The sequence below is a fragment of the Mobula hypostoma genome, chromosome 1 (genome assembly GCF_963921235.1).
Source record: "Mobula hypostoma chromosome 1, sMobHyp1.1, whole genome shotgun sequence".
Lineage (NCBI taxonomy): Eukaryota > Metazoa > Chordata > Chondrichthyes > Myliobatiformes > Myliobatidae > Mobula > Mobula hypostoma.
This window is the reverse complement of record NC_086097.1, coordinates 101,424,906-101,447,250: the sequence shown is the minus strand read 5'-3', so window position 1 is coordinate 101,447,250 and position 22,345 is coordinate 101,424,906. Positions and strand designations below refer to the sequence as shown.

The window sequence follows — 22,345 nt, the reverse complement described above, 5'->3', positions numbered from 1 at the left end:
TGAAGAGAAATAGACGAGTCAGAGTGAGGTGTGGGTGGGGAGAGGAGGGAGAAATACAAGGTGATGGGTGAAACCCGGGGGGCGGGGGTGGTGGGTAAAGTCAAGAGCTGGGAAGTTGATTTGTGAAAGAGATAAAGAGCTGGAAAAGGGGGAGAGGACAGAAGGCTGTGGAAGAAAGAAAAGGGGGAGGAGCATCAGAGGGAGGTAACAGGCAGGTAAGGAGATCAGGTGAGAGAGGGAAAAGGGAATGAATGGGAAACAGTGAGGGGGGGGAAGACATCACCAGAGGTTTCTAGAATGACCCCACCTCCTGATTTCACCTTTCACCTTGTGTTTCTTCCTCCCCTCCTCCACATTCTAACTCTGACTCCTCAACTGTTTTTCTCCAGTCCTGATGAAGGGAATTACAACTGCCTGTGTTTTACTAGCTGTCAGTGGTGCCATGTAGGGAGTGAGTGAAAGGTGGGAGGGATGTAGGTTCAAGGTGAGAAAGCAAGGACGTGACAGAGCAAGGAGAATTTAAACCCGGATGACCATAATTGTAACATCTGTTACATTGGGAGTCAGTGCGGCTCTACATTGATGACAATCTGCTCCTTGAGGTCAAAAACTTAGAGAGCAACAGTGAGAAACCAGGGAGGTACGCACCAGGTCTGTGAGGTCTTGGCTGCCAGGTGACCATCTTGGAGAGGTAAAAACTGTTAGTTATGGAATCTTTCCTAAATTGAAAGAGATTTATTAGAATATTGCTAGGATTCAAGGGCCTGAGCTATAGGGAGAAGTTGGGGAGAGTGGGACTTTGTTTTTTGGAGTGTACAATAGTAGGAGGTAACCTTATAAAATCAGGAGAGTGTTCATTCAAGGGGGATCTTGAACTAGAGGGCATAGGTTTAAGGTGGAAAGGGAAAGATGGTAGATAGACCTGAGAGTTAAGATGATAAGATAAGACGTAGGAGCAGAAATAGGGCCATTTGGCCTAGTGGGTCTGGTGCACCAAGTATGTATATAAGCTAAGTACAGTATGTGGAACCAGCTGCCTGAGGAAGTGGTCAGGGTGGGTGCAATTACAAATTCCCTGCAAGTGGCAAATCAGATAGATGAGGTGAAGGTAATGAATGGCGTGCTTGTCTTCACTGGATGTGACAAGAAGATATTGTATATAGTTCTGGTTGTCATTACTATAAGAAGGATGTGAGTAAGCTAGAGAAAGTGTAGAAAAGATTCACTAGAATTTGCCAGGACTGGAAGGCACAAGGTACAAGAGACTGGATAGGCTAGAACTGATTTTTCTGAGGGGTGACCTTGTAGACTATCAAGGGCATAGAGGAGGATTGTCACAGTCTTGAATAGGGAAGGTTTAGAGGAATATAGGGAAGGTTTAGAGATATAGGCCGAAAGTAGGCAAATGGGACTGTCAGGTAGGCAACTAGGTTGCCGTGTACAAGTTAGGCTAAAGCACCTGTTTCTGTGTTGTATGATTGTCCTGGATCAGAAACATTGACTCACACTCTCTCTGTCGCTCTACTGATGCTGCCTGGCTCCTGCTGTGTGTATCTGTCATCTCCCATTTGAGGCATCGGTGGTTTTTATTTTTCTCCACTGTGCTATGATAGACTGTGACGTGTACAGGGAGGGAATTCTGCAGCAGTAGAAGATTGATTCCTCAACTATTTCTAACACAAACCTACCGGTCAACCTCGACACTTTGCAATTCCCCTACCGGAACAACAGATCAATAGCAGATGCCATCTCTCTGGCCCTACATTCCTCCTTAGGACACCTGGAGATTAAAGACGCATACATAAGGCTCCTTTTCATTGGCTACAGCTCTGCCTTTAATACCATCATTCCAAATAAACTGATTCCTAAGCTCCGGAACCTGGGCCTTAACACTCAGATGTGCAGCTGGGTCTTAAATTTCCTCACAGACAGGACCCAGGCTGTAAAAATAGGGGACAAGCTCTCCTCTACAATCACTCTGAGCACCGGTGCCCCACAAGGCTGTGTACTCAGCCCCCTGCTGTACTCACTGTACGCCCATGATTGTGTAGCAAAGTTTCCATCGAACTCAATATACAAGTTTGCTGATGACAGCACAATTGTAGGCCGTATCTCGGGTAATGATGAGTTTGAGTACTGCTACGTAACCGGCAACAATGAATATCAATGGAGACAAGTTATATAAAAACAACCAAACATTTATTAAACATGGATAAATGATTAAAAAAAAACAAACAAAAACCTTAACTGGAAGTTAACCACTATGCAGCCGTTCAACAAATTGTCACTCGGCACTGGTTCTTAAAGCGTTAAATGCAAAAACAGTTCTTAAAGCGGTAAAGTCAGATATAGTTCTTAAAATGGTAAATTCGAAAATCCAACAGATTTATATGTTCAGTTGGGAGAGACTTCTCTGGAGAAAGATTTCTTCATAGACAGGACTTTCCTGCTGGTTCTGTCCAAAGGATTCACGATGCAGGAAATAAACAGTTTAAAACAACTGACCTTAAATTCTAGAGAGCTCCTTGCATGAACTCTTTTCTCTTTTGGCAAGAGTTATCTTCGATGCAGGTCATTACTCCTTCAATGAAGACTCAATAAGGTCAATCCTTTGTTAAACTGCCAAACAATACCGATTCCTCACAATCCTTCGGGTCCTGTACCTTGATAAAGTCTTCACTCTCCCATACTACTGCTGGAATAAGGTACATCAACACATCTAGCAAAAATTTCCAGTCCCGCACCATTGTACCTTGCAACAGAATGTAACACTCCATTTTAAAAATGAAACTGCGTCATAAAAACAAATGCGCAACAGAAACGGAGACACATCAACGTTCTAGCTGGAAAACTAAAAACTAACTGCGTCATTTGAGGTCTTCCCTTATATAACTGTTGTGAAAATGTCATCACGTGACCTCACATCGGCAGGAAAATTACATCAGGTGACCTCCAAAAGACCATTACATCATTCTCACAAAAAAAATGATCTCCTTGAAGTATGTAACAGTACAGACAGGAAATTAAGAACCTGGTGGCATGGTGCGAAGATAATAACCTATCCCTCAATGTCAGCAAGAAGAAGGAATTGGTTGTTGACTTCAGAAGGAGTAGCAGACCGCACGACCCCATTTACATCGGTGGTGCGCAAGTGGAACAGGTCAAAAGTTTTAAGCTCCTCGGGGTCAATATCACAAATGAACTGACTTGGTCCAACCAAGCAGAGTCTACTGCCAAGAAGGCCCACCAGCGCCTTTTCTTCCTGAGAAAGCTAAAGAAATTTGACCTGGCCCCTAAAACCCTCACTAATTTTTATAGATGCACCATAGAAAGCATTCTTCTAGAGTGCTTATGGGAATTGTCCTGTCCAAGACCGGAAGAAGCTGCAGAAGATCGTGAACACGGCGCAGCACATCACACAAACCAATCTTCTGTCCTTCAGTGCTGCCAGGATAATCAAAGACACGACCCACCCAGCCAACACACTCTTCGTCCCTCTTCCCTCTGGGAGAAGGCTCAGGAGCTTGAAGACTCGTACAGCCGGATTTGGGAACAGCTTCTTTCCAACTGTGATAAGACTGCTGAACAGATCCTGACCCGAATCTGGGCCGTACCCTTCAAATATCCGGACCTGCCTCTCAGTTTTTTTGCACTACCTTACTTTCCCTTTTCTATTTTCTATTTATGATTTATAATTTAAATTCTTAATATTTACTATCGATTTGTACTCCAGGGAGCGCGAAGCGCAGAATCAAATATTACTGTGATGATTGTACGCTCTAGTATCAATTGTTTGTTGACAATAAGGTATAAAGGAAGAAGGCAAAGGTCCTAGAGAGAAATGTACAGTCCTGAAGAAGAGTCTTGGCCTGAAATGTTGACTGTTTATTCATTTCCATAGATGCTGCCTGAGCTGCTGAGTTCCTCCAGCTTTTCGTGTGCGTTTCTGAGAAATGTGTTTACTAAACTGATTCTTAGGAGGATACATTGAGGTTCAGCTGGATGCATCAATCCCCTTGGTCCAAAGAAAGTTGGATGGAGACTTTGACTGGTCTGGATGCGCTTGATGGACTGAGACTCATCCCAGAAATGAACCAGGCAAATAGGGGTTTAAAGGTAGAAAGGACTAGCTGAGGGAAGATTGCTTGCTGGGAAGTCATTATGGTTGGGAGCTTGCAGACTGTAGCAGTGATAGAAATTGAATTGGTCACAGTATTTAATAAGAATAGTTTGCAAAGCTGCAGGGAATGAGTGGTGAAATATGACTGATGGGATCTACCAAGGCTCCACAAATGGGAACCAAGAAGATCAGGTGAACTATAAATCCTAAAAACCAAAGGAGCAAAGACCTTTCCTACAACACGACTGTGACTCCACTCAAAAAAATTATTTTACTGGTTACATGGTCGTACTGTGCGAGGTACTGCGTGAATGCGTGGGAGCTACACTGATCAGAGAAGCTACAAGCTGCTGCTTTTCTGTATCTCCTGCAGAGTCCTAGTTGAGAAATCAGAGCAAAGAGCCAAGTTTCAAAACCCAAACACCTCCCCCCACCCACTGTACGTCAGATGACCGGCAGGATGGGTTGAGATGGATTTGCCAGCTGCAGGGATCTCCTGTAGGGTGGAAACGGGACATTTCTGCATACCTTCTTTCCATGAGCCACAACAGTTGGGGGCTGAGTGGAATCGAGCCCACCTTGTCTCCCGGTTATGTCGGTTGCTGTACAAATGCCACTTGATTCAGCTTCAAACATCAATCATCAGCCAGCACACAATGTACGTTTTACCAATTACACTTTATAGATATTACTAAGTCTATGAGATTAATAGAAGTTCAATACAAAAAAGGAATGAAAAAGGTGCCAGACATATCAAAGTTCAATTTCTTCATGTGCACGTTGGAGCTTGGGACCTCCTTTCTTCCCTCTGCGATCCATTCCGACCCCCTCGACTCGCAGCTCGGGAGCACCCGGAGTGATCGACCCTGAGCTGTCTCCGCACGTCCGTCGTCCTCCCGGTCTCTCCTCCAACTCCCCGCCAAAACCCCCGTTTCCCAGCCATATGAGACAGCATATCACCCCAAGAAAGAATAATATGGGCACCCATTGGTTCATTTACTCTGTTACCTATATTATAACCCAAGCAAACTGCTAGCTAGAGACTTTATCAGCATTTAACATAACAAAGAAGCCATTTTGATTAACATACGTAGTAACATAAAAGAAGAAACCCCTTACATATATATGTCACCATATAGAACTCTGAGATTCATTTCCTTGCAGGCATACTCAATAAATCCAATACCCATAATAGAATCAATGAAAGACCACACCCACCAGGACAGATGGCCAGTGTGCAAACAGCAGTAAACTGCAAATACAAAGGAAAATAAAAGAAATAATAATAAATAAATAAGCAATAAATATCAAAGTGAGTCTATAGGTTATGGGAACAGTTCAGTAATGGGGCAAGTGAAGTTATCCCCTCTGGTTCAGGAGCCTGATGGTTGAGGCATCATAACTGTTCCTGAACCTGGTGGTGTAGGTCCTGAGGCTCCTGTATCTTCTTTCTGATGACAGCAACAAGAAGAGAGCATGATCTGGGTGGTGGGGGACCCTGATGATAGATGCTGCTTTCCTGTGACAATGCTTCATGTAGATGTGCTCAATGGTGGGGAGGGCTTTACCCGTGATAGACTAGGCCGTATCCACTACTCTGTGTAGGATTTTCCATTCAAGGGCATCTTTGTAGGATTTTCCACCATGTGTCTCTAGAAGTTTGTCAAAGTCATGCCGAATCTTTGTAAACTGCTAAGAAAGTAAAGGCACTTCTGTGGTTTCTTTGTAGTTGCACTTGTGCTGTCGGCCCAGGTCAAGTCCTGTGAAATGACAACACCGAGTCAGTGAGGCTGGCTGTCCATTGCTCTTTCCTTGCCTGCTTCGGTCTCCATCAAGGTTGTTTCTGTAACCCTCTCCTACACACCGTTTCTCATTTCTGACTTGAGGAACAGTTTGAGTTCCACTTGCAATCGCGGGACCCTGTAGGACATCGATATTGTAAGTGGCCGCAAGCTTGTTTTCCTTGTTTGGGGTAGGCAGGCAGTGTAGCCTCTGCGGTAACAAGGACTGGACATCAAACCGTGGGCTTGCCTGCTGCTGTACTGCAGATGAGGAGATGCTGGAGACAGTGTAGAGCAGTGTCCATGCTCTGTTCCTTGTTCGGTGGGGAGCTGGCCTCTGCCATCAGTGCTGCCCTCCAGTGTTCGATAGGTGGAATGTCAGGCTGATTTGTCGAGAACTGCACCATCAATTTGTGGGACAGGTCACTCAGGGTCTTGGACTATATAAATGTTTTTTTTGCATGACTATGTCCTTTTTTTGATTCGCTATTTTGAATATTCTGTGTATGTTTTTCACCTTGGCCCCTGAGGAATGGTGTTTTGTTCGGCTGTATTCATGTATGGTTGAATGATAATTCAATTTGCTCTGATTTGATTTGAACAGTTCTCAGGGACTTCCTGTATATGTTATGTGCTTCTGAGTCGTGAGTGAGAGGAGAGCACAGTGGCTCCAACTGACGGGCTCTGGGCTCAGTTCAGTGGGTAGGGGTTGTGACATCCATAACAATCAGTACATTCCTTCCACATTTCATGTTCTGGCACGGGCACAGGGAAGGCACACACATGTAACTTGTGTATGAATCTGGTGTTTGTAATCGGTGCTGAGAGAGAGGCTGAAATCAGAAGCAACACGCAGGATGCTGGAGCACTCCGTGGGCTGAGCAGCAGCTGGGGAGGGAAACAGTTTGTTTCCTGCCGAGACCCTTCATCTGGACTGGTAGCGGGGAGACAGCCAGCGTAAGAGGTGAGGGGAAGGGGTGGTGCAAGATCTGACAGGCGTTAGGTGGATTCAGGTGAGGAGGGGTGATAGACAGATAGACAATAGCAACGGAGGCTGGGGGGGGTGACAAGAGGCTGCAGATCTGACAGGAAGAAGGGTGAAAGTATTGATCAGTGCTGATTTATATACAGGAGCTGCATCTCTCCACATTATGTTCTGGCCCAGTGATGCCCCCTCTCTGCACTAAAAAAACCTGCCACATAAATCTCCTTTAAACTTTCTCCTCCTTCATCTTAATCATTGGCCTCTAGTAATTGGTTGAAAAAGTCTGACAGTCTACCAAAACTATGCCTATCAAAACTTTATAAACTTTTCCAGGTCTCCCCTCAACCTCCGACTCTCTAGAGAAAACAACTTACCGTGGTTGGCCATCCCCTCCTTGTAGGTAGTTCTCTAATCCAGGCAGATCCCAGAGAACCTCTTCTGCATCATTTCAAAAACATCCATATTCTACCTGAAAGCAAGTGTAGTAAGTTATCTGTAAGAAAACCATACTGGGCCCACACCACCAGGTTCAGGGACAGTTGCTGCCCTTCAACCATCAGGCTCTTGAACCAGCAGGGATAACTTCACTCATCTTCACCTGCCCCATCACTGAACTGTTCCGTACAACCTATGGGCCCATTTTCAAGGACCCTTCATCTCCTGTTATTGATATTTATATTTATTATTATTTCGTTTTGTATTTTCACAGCTGTCGTCTTTTGCACACTGCTGGCTGGTGAGGTCTTTCATTGATTCTATTATAGTTATTATCCTATTATGGATTTATTGAGCATGCCTGCAAGAAAATGAATCTTGGGGTTGCATATGGCAACATATCTGTATTTTGATAATAAAATTACTTTGAACATCTGAACATCGAAATGCCACAGGCAAGGAATGTCCTCGCCCAATTACAACCTCCAAAAAAACCGTTACTGATTTTTCAGGCCTGACTTCCCGTTTATAAATCTATACAGGCTTTATTGTTTTCTCAGTGTCATTTTGCCACTTATTTACCAAGAGGTTCTGGTACTACTCCGCTGCTGATCTCGGGACGGGGCTGGTTGATCGACGGATATGTTGTGGACCACGGGGATCGCCCTGGCACAGAAGGTGACTCGAGTCCTCTGACAGGACAGCGTGGCCGAGCCTTGCCTGTCAAGTGAGCTGATGGGATGTGGGACCCTTCTCTGGACAATAAATCCCACACCACACACCACGGACTCCATTAGCGCGCCTTCCGCCAGCTCATCAGCTGTTGCATCAACTACAGGCCGAGGGAGCTGCTGACTAGTTGGTTCAGCACCTCAGCTTCTGGTCCAATGGCCACACAGAGGGGCTGAACAAGGCAATGGACGTACCTCTGGTAGAGAGAGGTGACCCTTTGCACACTCACGGGATGCACTGCCTCCCTCTACTACCCCTCATCTACTTCATGCCCCCAGTGTCGAGGTCAGCATGTTTACTTAGTCAGCTGACTGATTCAACTCGCACATTAAACGTACTGGAGGAATTCTGAATAGTTTGTCTTCAGACGAGATCTTCTCTCTCCCTTCTCTTACCCAGCCCCTCTCCTCCCCTCTATTCCAAACCATGAAAGTCGTCCGGCTTTAAAAGGAGGCACGGGTAGCGCTGGATAGCGAGGAGGTGGGTCGGAACAGCACTGCTGACAGACTCTCGGCAGCGGGGCGGCCATATGTTCACTGCAGATTCGCCCAGCGAGACTCTCGGTTGTAAAAGGCAGAGTTACAGGCGGCACTTCGTAAGAGGTAATAAATGCCAGCCTTGTTACTGGTGTCCAGAATGTGCCAAACAATTAAAGAGATGGCGTCCTGTACGCCCCCACACCCCCGCTGTACTAAAGGGGGAGGGGGAGCCCAGAACTAAATCCCTTCCCTCTACCACCCACTGACCCTCATCCCAATACCTTTCCTTCTCCTATCTCTCCCTCCATTTAGCTGTCATCTTCCCTTCTCACAACCTCTTTCTCCTCAGACCTAAACCCCCACCCACTACACCACTTTCCTCAACCCCACCCTTCTCCCCTCCTCCCTCTCTTACCCTCCCTCCCTCTATCCCTCCTCCCATCTATCCCTTTGTTCCTCCTCCCTCACTTATTCACCCTCTATCCCCCCTCCTCTATCCCTCTTCTCTCCCTTTTATTCCTCCTCTCTATCCCTCCTCCCTCTATCTTTCTGTCCCTCGATCGCTTTCTCCCTCCTCCCTCACCCCCTGTATCACTCCTCTCTCCCTCTCGGTCCTGCCCTCGGCTCCTCCCTCCGCCAGCCCTGCGTTGTTTGTAGGTCACACCCTCCCTCCTTCTCCGACTCGGACAGAGCGCCGCCAGCCTCACCACTCCGCTCTCCGGCAGGTGATGTTCACTTCCAAGTCCTCTCCCATCTTGCCTTCGTACTTCAGCGAGTCTTCCGAGACGGACAAGCTGGACATCAGCACCAAGGTGCAGCTGCACGGCGTCCTGTGGAAGCGGCCGTTCGGGAGGCCGTCGGCCAAATGGTCCAAAAGGTGAAGCGTGGCGCCATCCCTGTCCAGCGGCTCTCCCCGCCCTGCTCCGGCGCTGGCCAGGGGAAAGACCCGAACCTCCTTCAGCGCTCTCGGCGCCCGTTCCTGATCCTGTTCAGTGCTCACGGCTTCAGCGCTGACCGGGACCGGGTTTAGACGGGAACCTGTACTTGCCGGTGGGTTGGGAAAGGATGGCTGTCACAGGGTGCGGATACATACACAGCGTCCCGTGTGAAGTCTCCCCAACTTTCTTCTAACACGTAGATTACCAAACCCCCGCCTTGAGTTAGCGCTGTGAGCCAGCTCCTTCAGCCGAGTGACACCGCTCCTCATTAGGACCGGTGGTCCGAGGGAGGTCAGTAATCTTCCCGTGATCGCCGGCTGACCGGGTAAGCTGTCAGCGTTCATCGGGCTTGTGGTCAGTTTACAGCGGCAGCCCTTTAGAATCTTCCCGTCAGATCTGACGCGAGTGTGAAGCTCACCGCCCAGCACTGGCACCGCTGCCGTCCCCCCCGCCCCCCGGTGAAGGGGTCCAGCCTGTCGGTGCGGGAATTCCTGGATTTGGATCCGGCGAGAATGAAGGACCCACATTTGTGCGTGGCTCGGAGGGGAACCTGCAGGTGGTGGCGCTTCCCTTCACCGGCTGCCCTCGCCCTTCTTGTTGTTACAGGTGGAGTCAGCCCAGGGGACATAATGGTATTTTGCAGATTACCTTGGGGACACAGTGATATTTGTTTGTAATAATCATGGTGACCTGGTCTTAACACCCTATCTGTCCCTCAGCAATAAACTGATTCCTCTTGCTGGTTCCCCTAATAATCTACCTCTCCCTCACCACTACCACCACTGTGACAGTCTGCACCTCGCTGAACTTCACTGCAGCCTTCCTTCCTCTCTGCTCCTGAATCCAAGTCTCAGAGATCTAGCTCTGAGTCCCACCAGCGCTGAACTACCCAGCTTCTGTCAGAGGTCTAGTGATGTCTTCTGTTACTCGGAGAATACCTTCTTGCTCCTCTGTACCCCATTTCTGCAGAACTCACCTGTGAGGTGGGCTCACAGTGACTTCTTGCCTCCATCCCCCTCCGCCCCCCACACACACATCCCATCCCCATCTTTGGCCACCTTCTGCTTCCAATTAGCCAATGTCTTGATCTAGGTTCTTGATGCATGCTCCTGTGTAGCTGTGCAAGGCTTTCTCAACCCCCCAGATATCTGCACTCAACCTGGTCTTGATCGCACGTTAGTTTACTTGCCCTGTCAACGGGAGCCACACCTTGGCTGCCCAGCCCTGAGTTTATCATCCCTCTTCCTTTCAGTAAGGAGCATCTTAAAACTTACTTTGGGGACACAAGGGACTTCAGATGCTGGAATCTGGAGCAGTACGCAACGTGCTGGAGGAACTCAGTGGGTTGAGCAGCGTGCATGAGGGAGGGAGAGGGTTCTCATACTGATGCAGGGTCTCAACCCAAAACACTGGCAATTCCTTACGCTCCACGTGCCTGCCGGACATGCCGAGTTCCCCTGGCAGATTCGTTGTTGTTTGATGTGTGCTTTCTTTTTCTGTCCTGGTTTTTCGTTGAGTCGCTCATGCCATGTTTTTGTTGAATGGTACTGCTTTAGTTTTGCTATCTTAGTTTAGCAACACTTTGATCACTTTGCAATAAAATGGATATTTTGTGTTCTAATTGTGGTCCTTTTTGTAAAAATTGTATATAATTTATGTTTTCTTGCGAGTGTTGCTTACGTGATGCTATGTGCCTGAGACGCTGTGAGTTTTGTGCAGACGTGGCTTGTGCCTGTGGCTTTACATAACCAGGTTTCTGTTGTAGCTGTGATGCCAGTGGTTCCCTGCACGGCCGCTGAGCACAGCTGGTGCCCCACTTAAAGGTGCAATATTTAGCAGGACGTGTGTCTTGTTTCTGAGCAAATGCGACAGAGGGCAAGGCAGTAGGGGGGTGTGGCACAGAGCTGGTTAACATGCCAGTCAGCACTTAGCAACAGCGTGTACTGCAGGTGTAAACAATATTAGAGAGCCAAGGTAAGGATTAGCCTATTACAGAAAACGTTTATGTTTTCACTGACTTTTAAATAGGTAACAAAATAGTTTTGGAATGGCTTAGAGAGAACAGGATTGGGCTGTTAAACCCTGGGAATCTTTCCTATCATTTCTTTAACTGTTGATAACCTTGCCAAACAGGAATCTAACACTCCAAACCCAGAGCTTATCAGTTGAACTGATCTGTGACCACTCTTTCTAAGATTCAAAGTACATTTTGTTATCAAGTATGTATGTAGTATACAACCCCGAGATTCACCTTCCCTGCAGGCAGTCAAGAACCATGGAGCCCATCCAAAGAAAAACATCAAACTCCTCCCCTCCACCCCCAACCCCAACCCCACGTGCAAAATAAAATCACTCCAACGGCAAAAAAGATGAGTGAAAAACACACAATTGCAAGAGTCTGGGCATATTCAGTTCAGTTTCAATGAACTTCCTCTTCATCCTCTCCAGGACCACTAGGCCACCTGGACAGCTTGAGGCTGACCATTTTCGCATGCTGGGGTAGGTTTAACTGCGTGTATTACATATTATGTTGGCCCAGATAGACTGGAAAGGCAGGGTTTTGGGACCGGAGGTGAGGGCCGCACCGGTTCTGCTTGACGCTTACTCCTCTCTCCACAGTGCTGAGGCTGTGACACTGCTCCGGCCGCCCCAGGCTTCCTGTCTGCCGGCTGGTGGCCATTTGCCCTGCTGAGACTGAGGTTATGGGCCTGCTCCAGGTCTATGGACTCAATCTGGTTCAGAATGCTGCTGCTTGCTTTTATTTTTTGCATGATTTGTGTTTTTTTCCTCTTTCTCTGTGCATTGGGTGTTGGTCTTTTTTTTAAAGTTGGGCCCTTTTGGGTTTCTTGTTCTGTGGCTGTCTGTAAGCAGATGGATCTCAAGGTTGCATAATATATATATACTTTGATAATGAATGTACTTTGAAACTTTGAAGATAAATTGTTTATCCTGCACCAGCAAGCTCCAGCTCAGATGTTATTGACTCGAGCACAATAGGACCTCATTCGTAGTCCTATCAGAAGGCAGCTTCATGTAATTCAGCACAATTTAAAGGTATTTCAAACCATGATTCTCAACCTCTTCCTCTTTTTCCAGGTTCTTTCTCATCAAGGACAGCTTTTTACTTTATTATGCTGAAAATGAAAGGAAGAACTTCGAGAGTAACAAATACTTCAACATTCATCCCAAGGTCAGTCACTGAATAATGGGAACCTCAAAGACCTGTGCTTCAGCAAGAGCTCAGTGGGTCAAAGCAGAGTTTGTTGTCAGATGCACAAGTACGTGTACAAAAGGGATTTTCAGCAGCATCACAGGCATACAGCACTAGAGGTGTGTCTGTTTAGCTTTGTAGTGAGAGGGTGCAGGGGGTGAACATTGACCAGACCCTGGCAGAGATCTGCCCTACCCTTCACATGAGCAGTCTGATGGTGTGTTTGTAAGATGGTAATTCTGGTAGTACAGCATTTGCACTGCACTGCAGCAGTGCCTCTCTCTCTGTATTTAGAGTCTGAAGCCACAAGTTCTGCAGTCCAGTGAGATGCAAGTAATGCCTAAGATAAAGGAAAGTTCAACTTTTCTGGCCTCAGTTTGCTTACATCTTCCCCTGAGTGCTGATCCAGTGGGATGCATGACTAAACTTCCCAGCATCTCATGCCAGAGGCCAGTCTCTGCGTGCGCGCTCCTGGGATGTGGCTTTGGTTTTGGGCAACTGATAGAGGAGTTAGGACAGGGATTGAATGCAGTGAGGTCCTGCTAAATTTGAAGGTGTTACAAGTACTCCCAGGATTGAGTCATCTATTGGTCCCTTTTCTACTCAGGATAACTCCCATGAAGTAGTGACGTTGGTTGACCTTCCCGAGCAGAGGACAGATCCTACCCTGGATCTCCCCGGGTTCTGTTGATGTTATGGCTCTTCATGATTTTAGGGTTTACCAACAGTAATCTGACTACTCTCTACGTGGAAAAGTTGCCTCATAGGTTTCTATTATATCTTTCTTCTCTCACCTTAAACTAATACCCTCTAGTTCGAGATTCCCCAATCCCAGGAAAAAGACTCTTTCTCTGCCACTTGCAATCTCTGTCATCCCTCATTTCCGTACAGTCCAATGAATAAAGTTCTAACCTACTCAGCCTCTCTCCATAACTCTGTCTCTCAAGTCCCAGCAATGTGTTGGTTAATCTTCTCTACAGTCTTTCCAGCTTAAAGGCAAATTTCCTATAGCAGGGTAACCAAAATTTAAAAGAATGTTGAGCCAAACTTGGGACACTTTGGTAAATTATCTATTTCTTATTTCCCCACTATGGTAATACTATGGTCCCAAAAAATGCAGATATGATCTAGGAGGGTGGAAGGATTAAGGAAGAAGGAATTATTCTTCTTAAATTGGACAATCTAAGGGGAGTATTCTTTAAAACATGTTTTAAATTGGAGATCTTGTTGAAGTGATTTAGTGAGGAATTTGTGGTGGAGAGAATCTGATGATCATAGAAACATAGAAAACCTACAGCACAAAACAGGCCCTTTGGCCCACAAAGGTGTGTTAAATGTGTCCTTACCTTAGAAATTACCTAGGGTTACCCATAGCCCTCTATTTTTCTAAGTTCCATGTACCTATCCAGGAGCCTCTTAAAAGACCCTATCATATCCATCTCCACCACTGTCGCCGGCAACCCATTCCACACACTCACCACTCTCTGCGTAAATAAAAAACTTACCTCTGACATCTCCTCTGTACCTACTTCCAAGCACCTTAAAACTATGGCCTGGGAAAAAGCCTCTGACTATCCACACGATCGATGTCTCTCATTACCTTGTACACCTCTATCAGGTCACAAAATCTAAAAGGAAGATGAGAAGTTTCCTAACACAGGTCAGGAATTCCCTTTGGAGGGGCAGGTGCAAGCAGATGTTTTGGGGTATAATGATGATCCAAATTATCGTAATACCTATTGTGTTTCACAAGATAACACTTCTTGACTCCTTTGGGAAGCTGATAAAGATCCAGGCTGAGCTTGGTGAGACTTCTCTCCTGCTGTTCCATTCGGGAAGAGGTTCACATTACTGCTTGTACAAAATGAGTCTCCCTCAGGGATTCAGCCAAACAGCTTCCAGTGCGCAATCCCATTCTGGACTTTGACTACTCTCTGGGATGTGCACCTTTTTCTAACAAACGATCATAGCTGCCTTTGCAACCAATTTTCAGCCCCTGACTCTCCCTTAACTGTTTAAATGGAAGAATGGTTGTTCACAATCCTTTCCTTTACTTACCTCATTGCTCTCAACCAGTTTGATCCTACTGATACATCCCTAAAATGCACAGCCCCAGCTGATTTACACCTTCAAGTAAGATTGACTCTTGAGGTCAGTTAAGTAGGTGGGGGGGGGGTTGTACCTTGTGTATTGCTGCTAATTTTCCTGGCATTTATACCCTGTCTATAACAATAAACAAACTTGAACCAGAAGAATGGGCCAACCAGCATCCTTGATTGTGATCAGGTACTGACCGGCACTGGGACTCTCAGCGGGTGCTGACCGGCATTGGGACTCTCAGTGGGTACTGACCGGCACTGGGACTCTCAGCGGGTACTGACCGGCATTGGGACTCTCAGCGGGTACTGACCGGCACTGGGACTCTCAGCGGGTACTGACCGGCATTGGGACTCTCAGCGGGTACTGACCGGCACTGGGATACTCAGCAGGTGTTGTGGTCCTCATGCTGGATTTCAACCCAATTCCTCTTCCCCCAGAGCTGCTGCTGTCTGCTGAGTTCCCCTCACAGATTTTTTTTTGTCATATTCAGTGCCTTGTCAGTTTCTGTGGGAAGGAGGGGACTGTTTCACTTGATGCTAGGGCTCTATTTGTGATGGGACATATCCCTCAGCGTGAACAAGGTCCCCCATCTATGACCAAGTCTCAATTCCGTTGCTCAGCCAGACCCTCAGTTCCTCCACTGTCAGTCGTCGAAAGTTTTAACTTAAACAACCTTGGAACATCTACCAGCCAGCCTCCTGTGACGTGCCCTACAAAACGTACTATTTCTTTAGTTATTAGCTGTGACTAAAAATACAGTACTGACCCAAAATCACTCTCCTGGCAAAGATGCAACATGGAGCAGTGCGCAAAGAGCCTGGCAATCCCTGGGAGTGTAAGGCTGCCTGGATCAGCTCTGAATGGCAGGTTTATCGGAGGCTGGGTGAGGATTCAGACTCTGTGAGGGAATCCAAAACAGAACAGTCCAGGAACAGCCCATGATGTCTGTACCAACCAGGATGCCGATGTTAAATGAACGTCTGCCTGAACATGGTCTCTATCCCTCCATTTCCTGTCTGTTTAAATGCCTGCTGAGCATTGTTATTGCACCACCCCCTTAAGCACCTACCGTTCTCTGGTATTTGACATTCTTCCCCCCCACCCCACCGGGATAAACAGTTTGACTGTCTACATTATCTATACCTCTTATCTTTTTTATATCTTTCTATCAGATCTCCCATCGGTCGCAAACTCTCCAGAGAAAATAATCCAAGTTGTCTGAACTCCTCTTATAGCTAATACTTTATAATCCTGGTGAACCCCGTTTACAGTCATAGGGCAATACAGGCCCTTTGACCCACTGAGTGCATACCAGCCATTGTGCCCAACCAGCTGCTCCCAATTTCCTGCATTCGGCTCATATCCCTCTAAGCTCACCTCATCCCTGTACCTATCCAATTGCTTCTTGAATGATACCATTGTACGGGCCCCACCCACTTCCCCGGCAGCTTGTTCCTCTTCTACACACTCTCCAAAACCACTTTGTATTTTCCTGTAATGCATTGCCCAAAATGGCACACAAAGCTCCAGATATGGCCTAATTAAAGCCTTTTACAGCTGCAAGGTGACTTCTAACTTTTACACTCAGTGTTCCCTCTGATAAAGGGAAGGCAAGAACGCCAGTTGCCTTCTATACTCCCTGTCTACCTGTGTTGCCACTTCCTGAGAGCTATTGTTTGTACGTGGAGGAGGGACGGATGTACTTACCTGTAAAGGGTCTGTCTTGGAGCTCTGAGAATGCACATGGACCACGGGGCACTGTGAATAGCAATGGTTGTGTGAGTGTCATCAAAACGGTTGTGTCTAGGTGTTGAGGCTACTCTGTGCCTTCATGCTTCAGACAGCAGACAATCAGTGTAACTTTGCTGGAGGTACAGATTTTTAATTCATTTGTTTCTATTGACATTGCTTCATAACTTTTTGACATGATCATCAAACAATCTGCTGCTGGAGGAAAGCAGCAGGTCGAGCAGCATCTACAGGGCGAAAAGGAACTGTCAACGTTTCGGACTGAAACCTTGTACCAGAAACAGCAAGAAATCCTTCCTCTTCAATAGATGTTCTTGTCTAGAAATCACTGGTGGGATCCTTCCAGCCTCTTGAGAGATGAAAGTTGGCCCCAGTTTTCTCTCTCTACACACTGCATCTGAGTATTCCTCAGCCTCCAGAGCGGAATATTATGAGGATGTTTTCCTGTTGTGTGATCTACCTGCCACTTCACACGGCAGCCTTGTCCCATCGGACGATCACACAGCAGCTGTGGAAGGCCCAGACTAGAGCCTTGTCCTGTCAGCCAGTTTTATTTTTATTATGTCTCCCAGCCCTTTGAGCCACACCGCCGAGCAACCCCAATTTAACCCTAGCCTAATCATGGGACAGTTTACAACTGACCAACCGGTGCATCTTTCGACTGTGGGAGGAAACCAGGGAAAATGGAGGAAACCCACACCGTCACGGGGAGAACATACGGACTCCTTACAGGCAGAGGCGAGACAGTGACAGACAGTTGATTAAATCCAGGCCAAGACATTGCAAGAAGGATACACTTAAAGGACCACACATCCAGTGGCCAATCCCAATCCTGAACAGCAAATTCCCTGGGTCAACCATTCTTCCCCAGTTTTTAAATGCAAGACCCAGCTAACAAAGTGGAATGGGCTCCACACTCCCAGCTGACCACCTGGACGTTTGGCACTCTGTTGCCGTGTGGAGTTGCTCTCTCTTGGAAAGGGTTTTGCAACAGAATCAGGTTTAAAATCACCAGCATATGTCGTGAAATTTGTTGACTTATTGCAATACATGATAAATATAAAAAAATACATGAATTACATTATGTATATATGTATATTAAGTAATTAAATTAAAAATAGTGCAAAAACAGAAATAATTTAAAAAGTGTAGCGTCCATGGGTTCAATGGCCTTTGGATGGCAGAGGGGAAGAAGCTGTTCCTGAATCGCTGCGAGTGTGCCTTCAGGCTTCTGTACCTCCTTCCTGACTGTAACAGTGAGAAAAGGGCACGTCCTGAGTGGTGGGGGTCCTTAATAATGGACGCTGCCTTTCTGAGGCATCACTCCCAGAAGATGTCTTGGGTACTACAGAGGCTAGTGCCCAAGATGGAGCTAGTTTTACAACTCTTCGTAGCTTCTTTCTATCCTGTGCAGTAGCCCACCCCCCACCCCCACACCACATGGTGATGCAGCCTGTCAGAATGCTCTACACAGTACCTCGAGACCTTGGCTGCTCTAACCCCTGGTGGACGTTCTTGAGGAGTGGGAGAGGGTGGTCTGTGGATCATGTTCAAATGCTTCATATGATTCTGTTTATTATCAGAGACTCTATACAGTATACACGCTGAAATACTTCTCTTCACAGACATCCATGAAACACAGAAGACCCCCGAAAGAATAAACGACAGGGCAATCATTAGAACCCCAAAGCCCCCCTCCCTCTCCCCACCCCCATGCAAGATGCAACAACCTCTCCCTCTCCCGGCCCATTTCAGCACCCAGCACCCAGCACCCACCAAGCAACAGCAAAGCACCCAAAAGAGAGATCATGATCTGCAGTCATCAAAAGCTATAGTTTACCTGACAGCACGCCACAGGCTCTCTCTCTCTCACTAACAAGGCAGAGAGAGATTTCACCCATTTTCACAGTGAAAGGAGAGACTGACGGTCGCTGTTATAATATTACAGTCTGCCATGTCACTTTTCCATACATCTGCCACCATGAAATCCTGTCGTTCCAGCTCCCGCAACGCCTAAGTCAGCAACACCAGCCTGGAATTGGTCAACCACAGGGCCGTAAACCGAAGGAGCCATTTTCCAAGCCGTTATCTGGAGAATGAGCTCCAGGAACAGGAACTCATCCATCATAAAAAAAAAACACACAGCCTGAGTGCCACTTGCAGATCAGGACCTCAGTAGAACCCCCACCACCTTGAGAAGGAAACAAAGAGACTTTAAAGAGATGAATTAGGCTGCTGTTTGCAGTTCAGCCTGAAGGAGCAGCCACTTGGCACCTTCTTGACCCTGCCCACATCATCTGGCTATTGCCGGCACCTTCCAGCCCATGAACTGGCTGGCTTCAATGAACCATTCTGCCTCACAGTCACAGAGAAGGAGGCCATTTCTGATGACCTAGAGTTCTCCACAGCCAGAGACCCACTTTGGAAGTGTTCACGCTCAGTTTATCAGTGCTTTGTTTGCGAAGGTCATGAAAGGTATGACATAAATATAATCTGCTTCCGAGCAGTTGGCTGCGGCACTAATGCAATAACTTTACAAAGGAGTATCGGAACAAGACTTTTGTAATTGATGCTTCTCTTCTTTAAGGCTGGTTTCTTTCTTTGACATTGGTAGGTGGTTTAGGGATCAGTGGCTGTGCAGAGGCTCATTACACACGGTGGGTGAGAGGTTTACTCACGGACTGTTTCATCTGAATATTTTCAGTTTGTAAGAAGCTTCAGATCACTCCTTGACTAGACTGTGCGTGTTCTGTCAGTATCTGAAGGAGGGTGACAGACCAGGACTGGCAGGAGTGACTATCTGAAAGGTAGTATCTCTCAGGAAAGAACGAGGAGCTCGTTCGCATTCTCCAGTGTGTCGGAAACGTGGTGATGTTGGCCTCTGGCTGAAATCAACAGCCATTCCCCTTGGGTAATATCCAGTCCTGCTACTGTGGTCCAGGTTATGTGGCACAAAACACAGCCTGTTCTGTAAAATTAGAGTTCATGAAAGATAAAAAAACGTCTGGTACAAAATCAGACTGAAAATTTAAAAAAAGCTGGAAGTCGATAAGAACAGAAAATGTTGGAAATCTTCAGCAGATCAAGAGACCCTTTGTCAGAACAAAAACAACTTGCTATTTCTCATCTGATATGACAAGCTTTACATCTTCCTGACCTCGTTTAGGCAGTTAGTCCTGGATAATGTCAACAGACAGTGAGCTAGGAAAGGAAGCGTTCATCCTGTCAGGCAGCGTCTATGAAGGAGTGGAGTCTGTGTTTTGGCTCAATAATCTTCCTGATGAAAGGCTACTGAGATAGACCAATGCAGGGCTGGCCCACTTCTCACCCCATCTGCTCTGCACTTCATGTCCGACATGATACATTACCTCTGTTCCTCTCTCCACAGGTGTTGCTTAATCAACTGAGTCTTTCCAGAAATGTTTGACATTGTTTCAAGCTTCCATCAATTGGTTTTGGTTTTGGCTTTGGTTTTGGTTTTGGTTTGGCTTCATGGCCAAGGCCCGAGAATCCAATGATTCTGACCATTTTTAGGGAAAAGCTTATGCTAAATTATTCCACCTAAACTGAGGTTTAATGATTGAGCTTTCTAAATGTCATCTGTAAAATTGCAGTGTGTTTTCAATCAGACAGAATACTTTATCTCTGTGAATGAGTTGACCAGAGCAGATGAGTGACTCACTACATTTATCAATCAATAGCTTCACCCACAGCACAATGACGTCTCCCTTCAGCACAAACTAAGATTCAGCCAACAGTCTCCTGCCTCACACAGTGCTACTCAGCAAAGATGAAAAGCATATTAACTTTTTTTTTGTTTAAATGACTTTCTATAAATAGACCCATGCTGTAAATGTAGTTCAGTGCTTGTCCCCTTGATCCTGTCTTTATGATGTTCCTCTCACTGATCACTGCAGATCTTATAACGGCAATACTCGATGTCGGCATGTTGTGTGGGAATGTACTTATTGTTAGAACGTGGAACATCTCTTCACCCAACCGTGGACTGTAGTATAAAGCCCCTCAGTTCCAGCCTGGCACCTCCCTCTCACTTGCCACGGGCCGCTGTGGTTTCTGCTGTGTGGTGTGGATTGGGGGACTGTAAATATAACAAAGCTGTTATTAAATCCAGAGGCACGGCAGACCACGGATGCTGGAATCTGGAGCAACACACAGGAAGAGCTTAATGGTCCAGGCAGCCTCTTTCAAGGGGTAATTGCAGTTGATGTTTTGGGTCATCTAGACTGAGATGGAGGGTCTCAACCCGGCCATTTCCCTCTGCAGGTGCTCCATTACCTATTGACTATCGCCAGCATCTTGTGTGTTGCTGACTATGAAATCCAGATTACATCCTGACCCAGGGAATGGGAAAGGTTTGAGCTTGCTGCCACAAGGAGAAGTTGAGCAAGAGGTTGAAGGGTTTCGGGAGAGTTTGGATAAATTCAGGGGAGCTGTAGTGTAACACGGCATGGAACCAGACCCTCCAGCCATTGTCCATGCTGGAAATCGCTTGCACCGGATAAGGTGTGCAGAAAGAACAGCAGAGTGGCAGAGGGCTGAATGGCCTGTTTCTTCTGTGAAGCCCACCTCCCCCAGAGAATATTTAATGTTGAGCAGCATGGGATGCAATATTCTGGGTCACACAGAAAAGCTGATTGGCCCGGGGAGGAAGGGGTGAGGTGCCAGAGAGTTGCAAGGAACAACAAAGGGTACAATCAGGAGGTACAGCCTGAGGCACTGGTGAGTTTGGGGCAATGAGTTGGAAATAACACTAGGGAATTGGGGAACAGGACCAAGGAACAGGGAGTGGCATTAGGAGCAGGGAGCAGGACTCTCATCAGCATCGTGACACCAGCCCTGTGGTGGTGAAGTGGAAACAGGAAACGACACTGAGGAGTAGGGAGTCACATAGGGAGCAGTGACCAGTGGCAGGACATGGCGAGAAGCACTAGGCATTTGGGAGCAAAGAGGAGAACCTGGAAGCAGAAATGAGGAATTTAGGAGCAGAGAAGAACAGAGTAACACCAAGGAATAGTAACGAAAAACAGAGTAATGCCAAGGAATAGTAACAAAGCACAGAATAGCACCAAGGATTAATAACAAAACACAGAGTAACACCAAGGAGTAGTAACAAAGCACAGAATAGCACCAAGGATTAGCAACAAAGAGCAGGCAGCTCTCAGAACATAGGGAGTATTGGAAGGCGGGGGGGGGGTTGAGAGGGCAGCAGGGAGGAGGAGAAAGGAGATGAGAGTCACACTGAAGAGAAGAGAGGGGCTGAGAAGTAGGTAGATGAGAGTTAGGGCAGGAAGGAGGAGGAAGGAGAAAAGACGATTGTGTTTAGAAGTAAGGGTTGTGACTGTGGGAGATTTTAATTTTCCACACATAGACTGGGAAGCCCAATCTGTAAAAGGGCTGGATGGTTTGAAGTTTGTAAAATGTGTGCAGGACAGTTTTTTGCAGCAATACATAGAGGTACCAACTAGAGAAGGGGCAGTGTTGGATCTCCTGTTAGGGAATGAGATGGGTCAGGTGACGGAGGTATGTGTTGGGGAGCACTTCGGGTCCAGTGATCACAATGTCATTAGTTTCAATGTAATTTTGGAGAAGGATAGGTCTGGATCCAGGGTTGAGATTTTTGATTGGAGAAAGGCTAACTTTGAGGAGATGTGAAAGGATTTAGAAGGAGTAAATTGCGACAATTTGTTTTATGGGAAGAATGTAATAGAGAAATGGAGGTCATTTAAAGGTGAAGTTTTGAGGGTACAGAATCTTTATGTTCCTGTTAGGTTGAAAGTAAAGGTTAAAAGTTTGA

The 22,345-nt window shown here is 46.6% G+C and overlaps 1 protein-coding gene across 4 annotated transcripts in view; it reads left to right on the top strand.

Moving 5' to 3' along the window:
* The window catches only part of plekhd1 (pleckstrin homology domain containing, family D (with coiled-coil domains) member 1), a 311,066-nt gene that overhangs the window by 46,018 nt on the left and 242,703 nt on the right, over window positions 1-22,345 (top strand). Inside the window, exons 1-2 of one of the 4 annotated variants that reach the window (XM_063053869.1) lie at window positions 8,512-8,655; window positions 12,567-12,660. Coding sequence is in view for 2 of the 4 variants with exons in the window: in XM_063053862.1 (XP_062909932.1) it covers window positions 9,261-9,409; window positions 12,567-12,660 (243 nt within the window). In the remaining 2 variants the exon portion in view is untranslated. Of the gene's footprint in view, window positions 1-8,511; window positions 8,656-9,087; window positions 9,410-12,566; window positions 12,661-22,345 lie in introns of those variants that run through there. The other 3 variants (XM_063053862.1, XM_063053854.1, XM_063053877.1) reach the window with 3 other exon arrangements.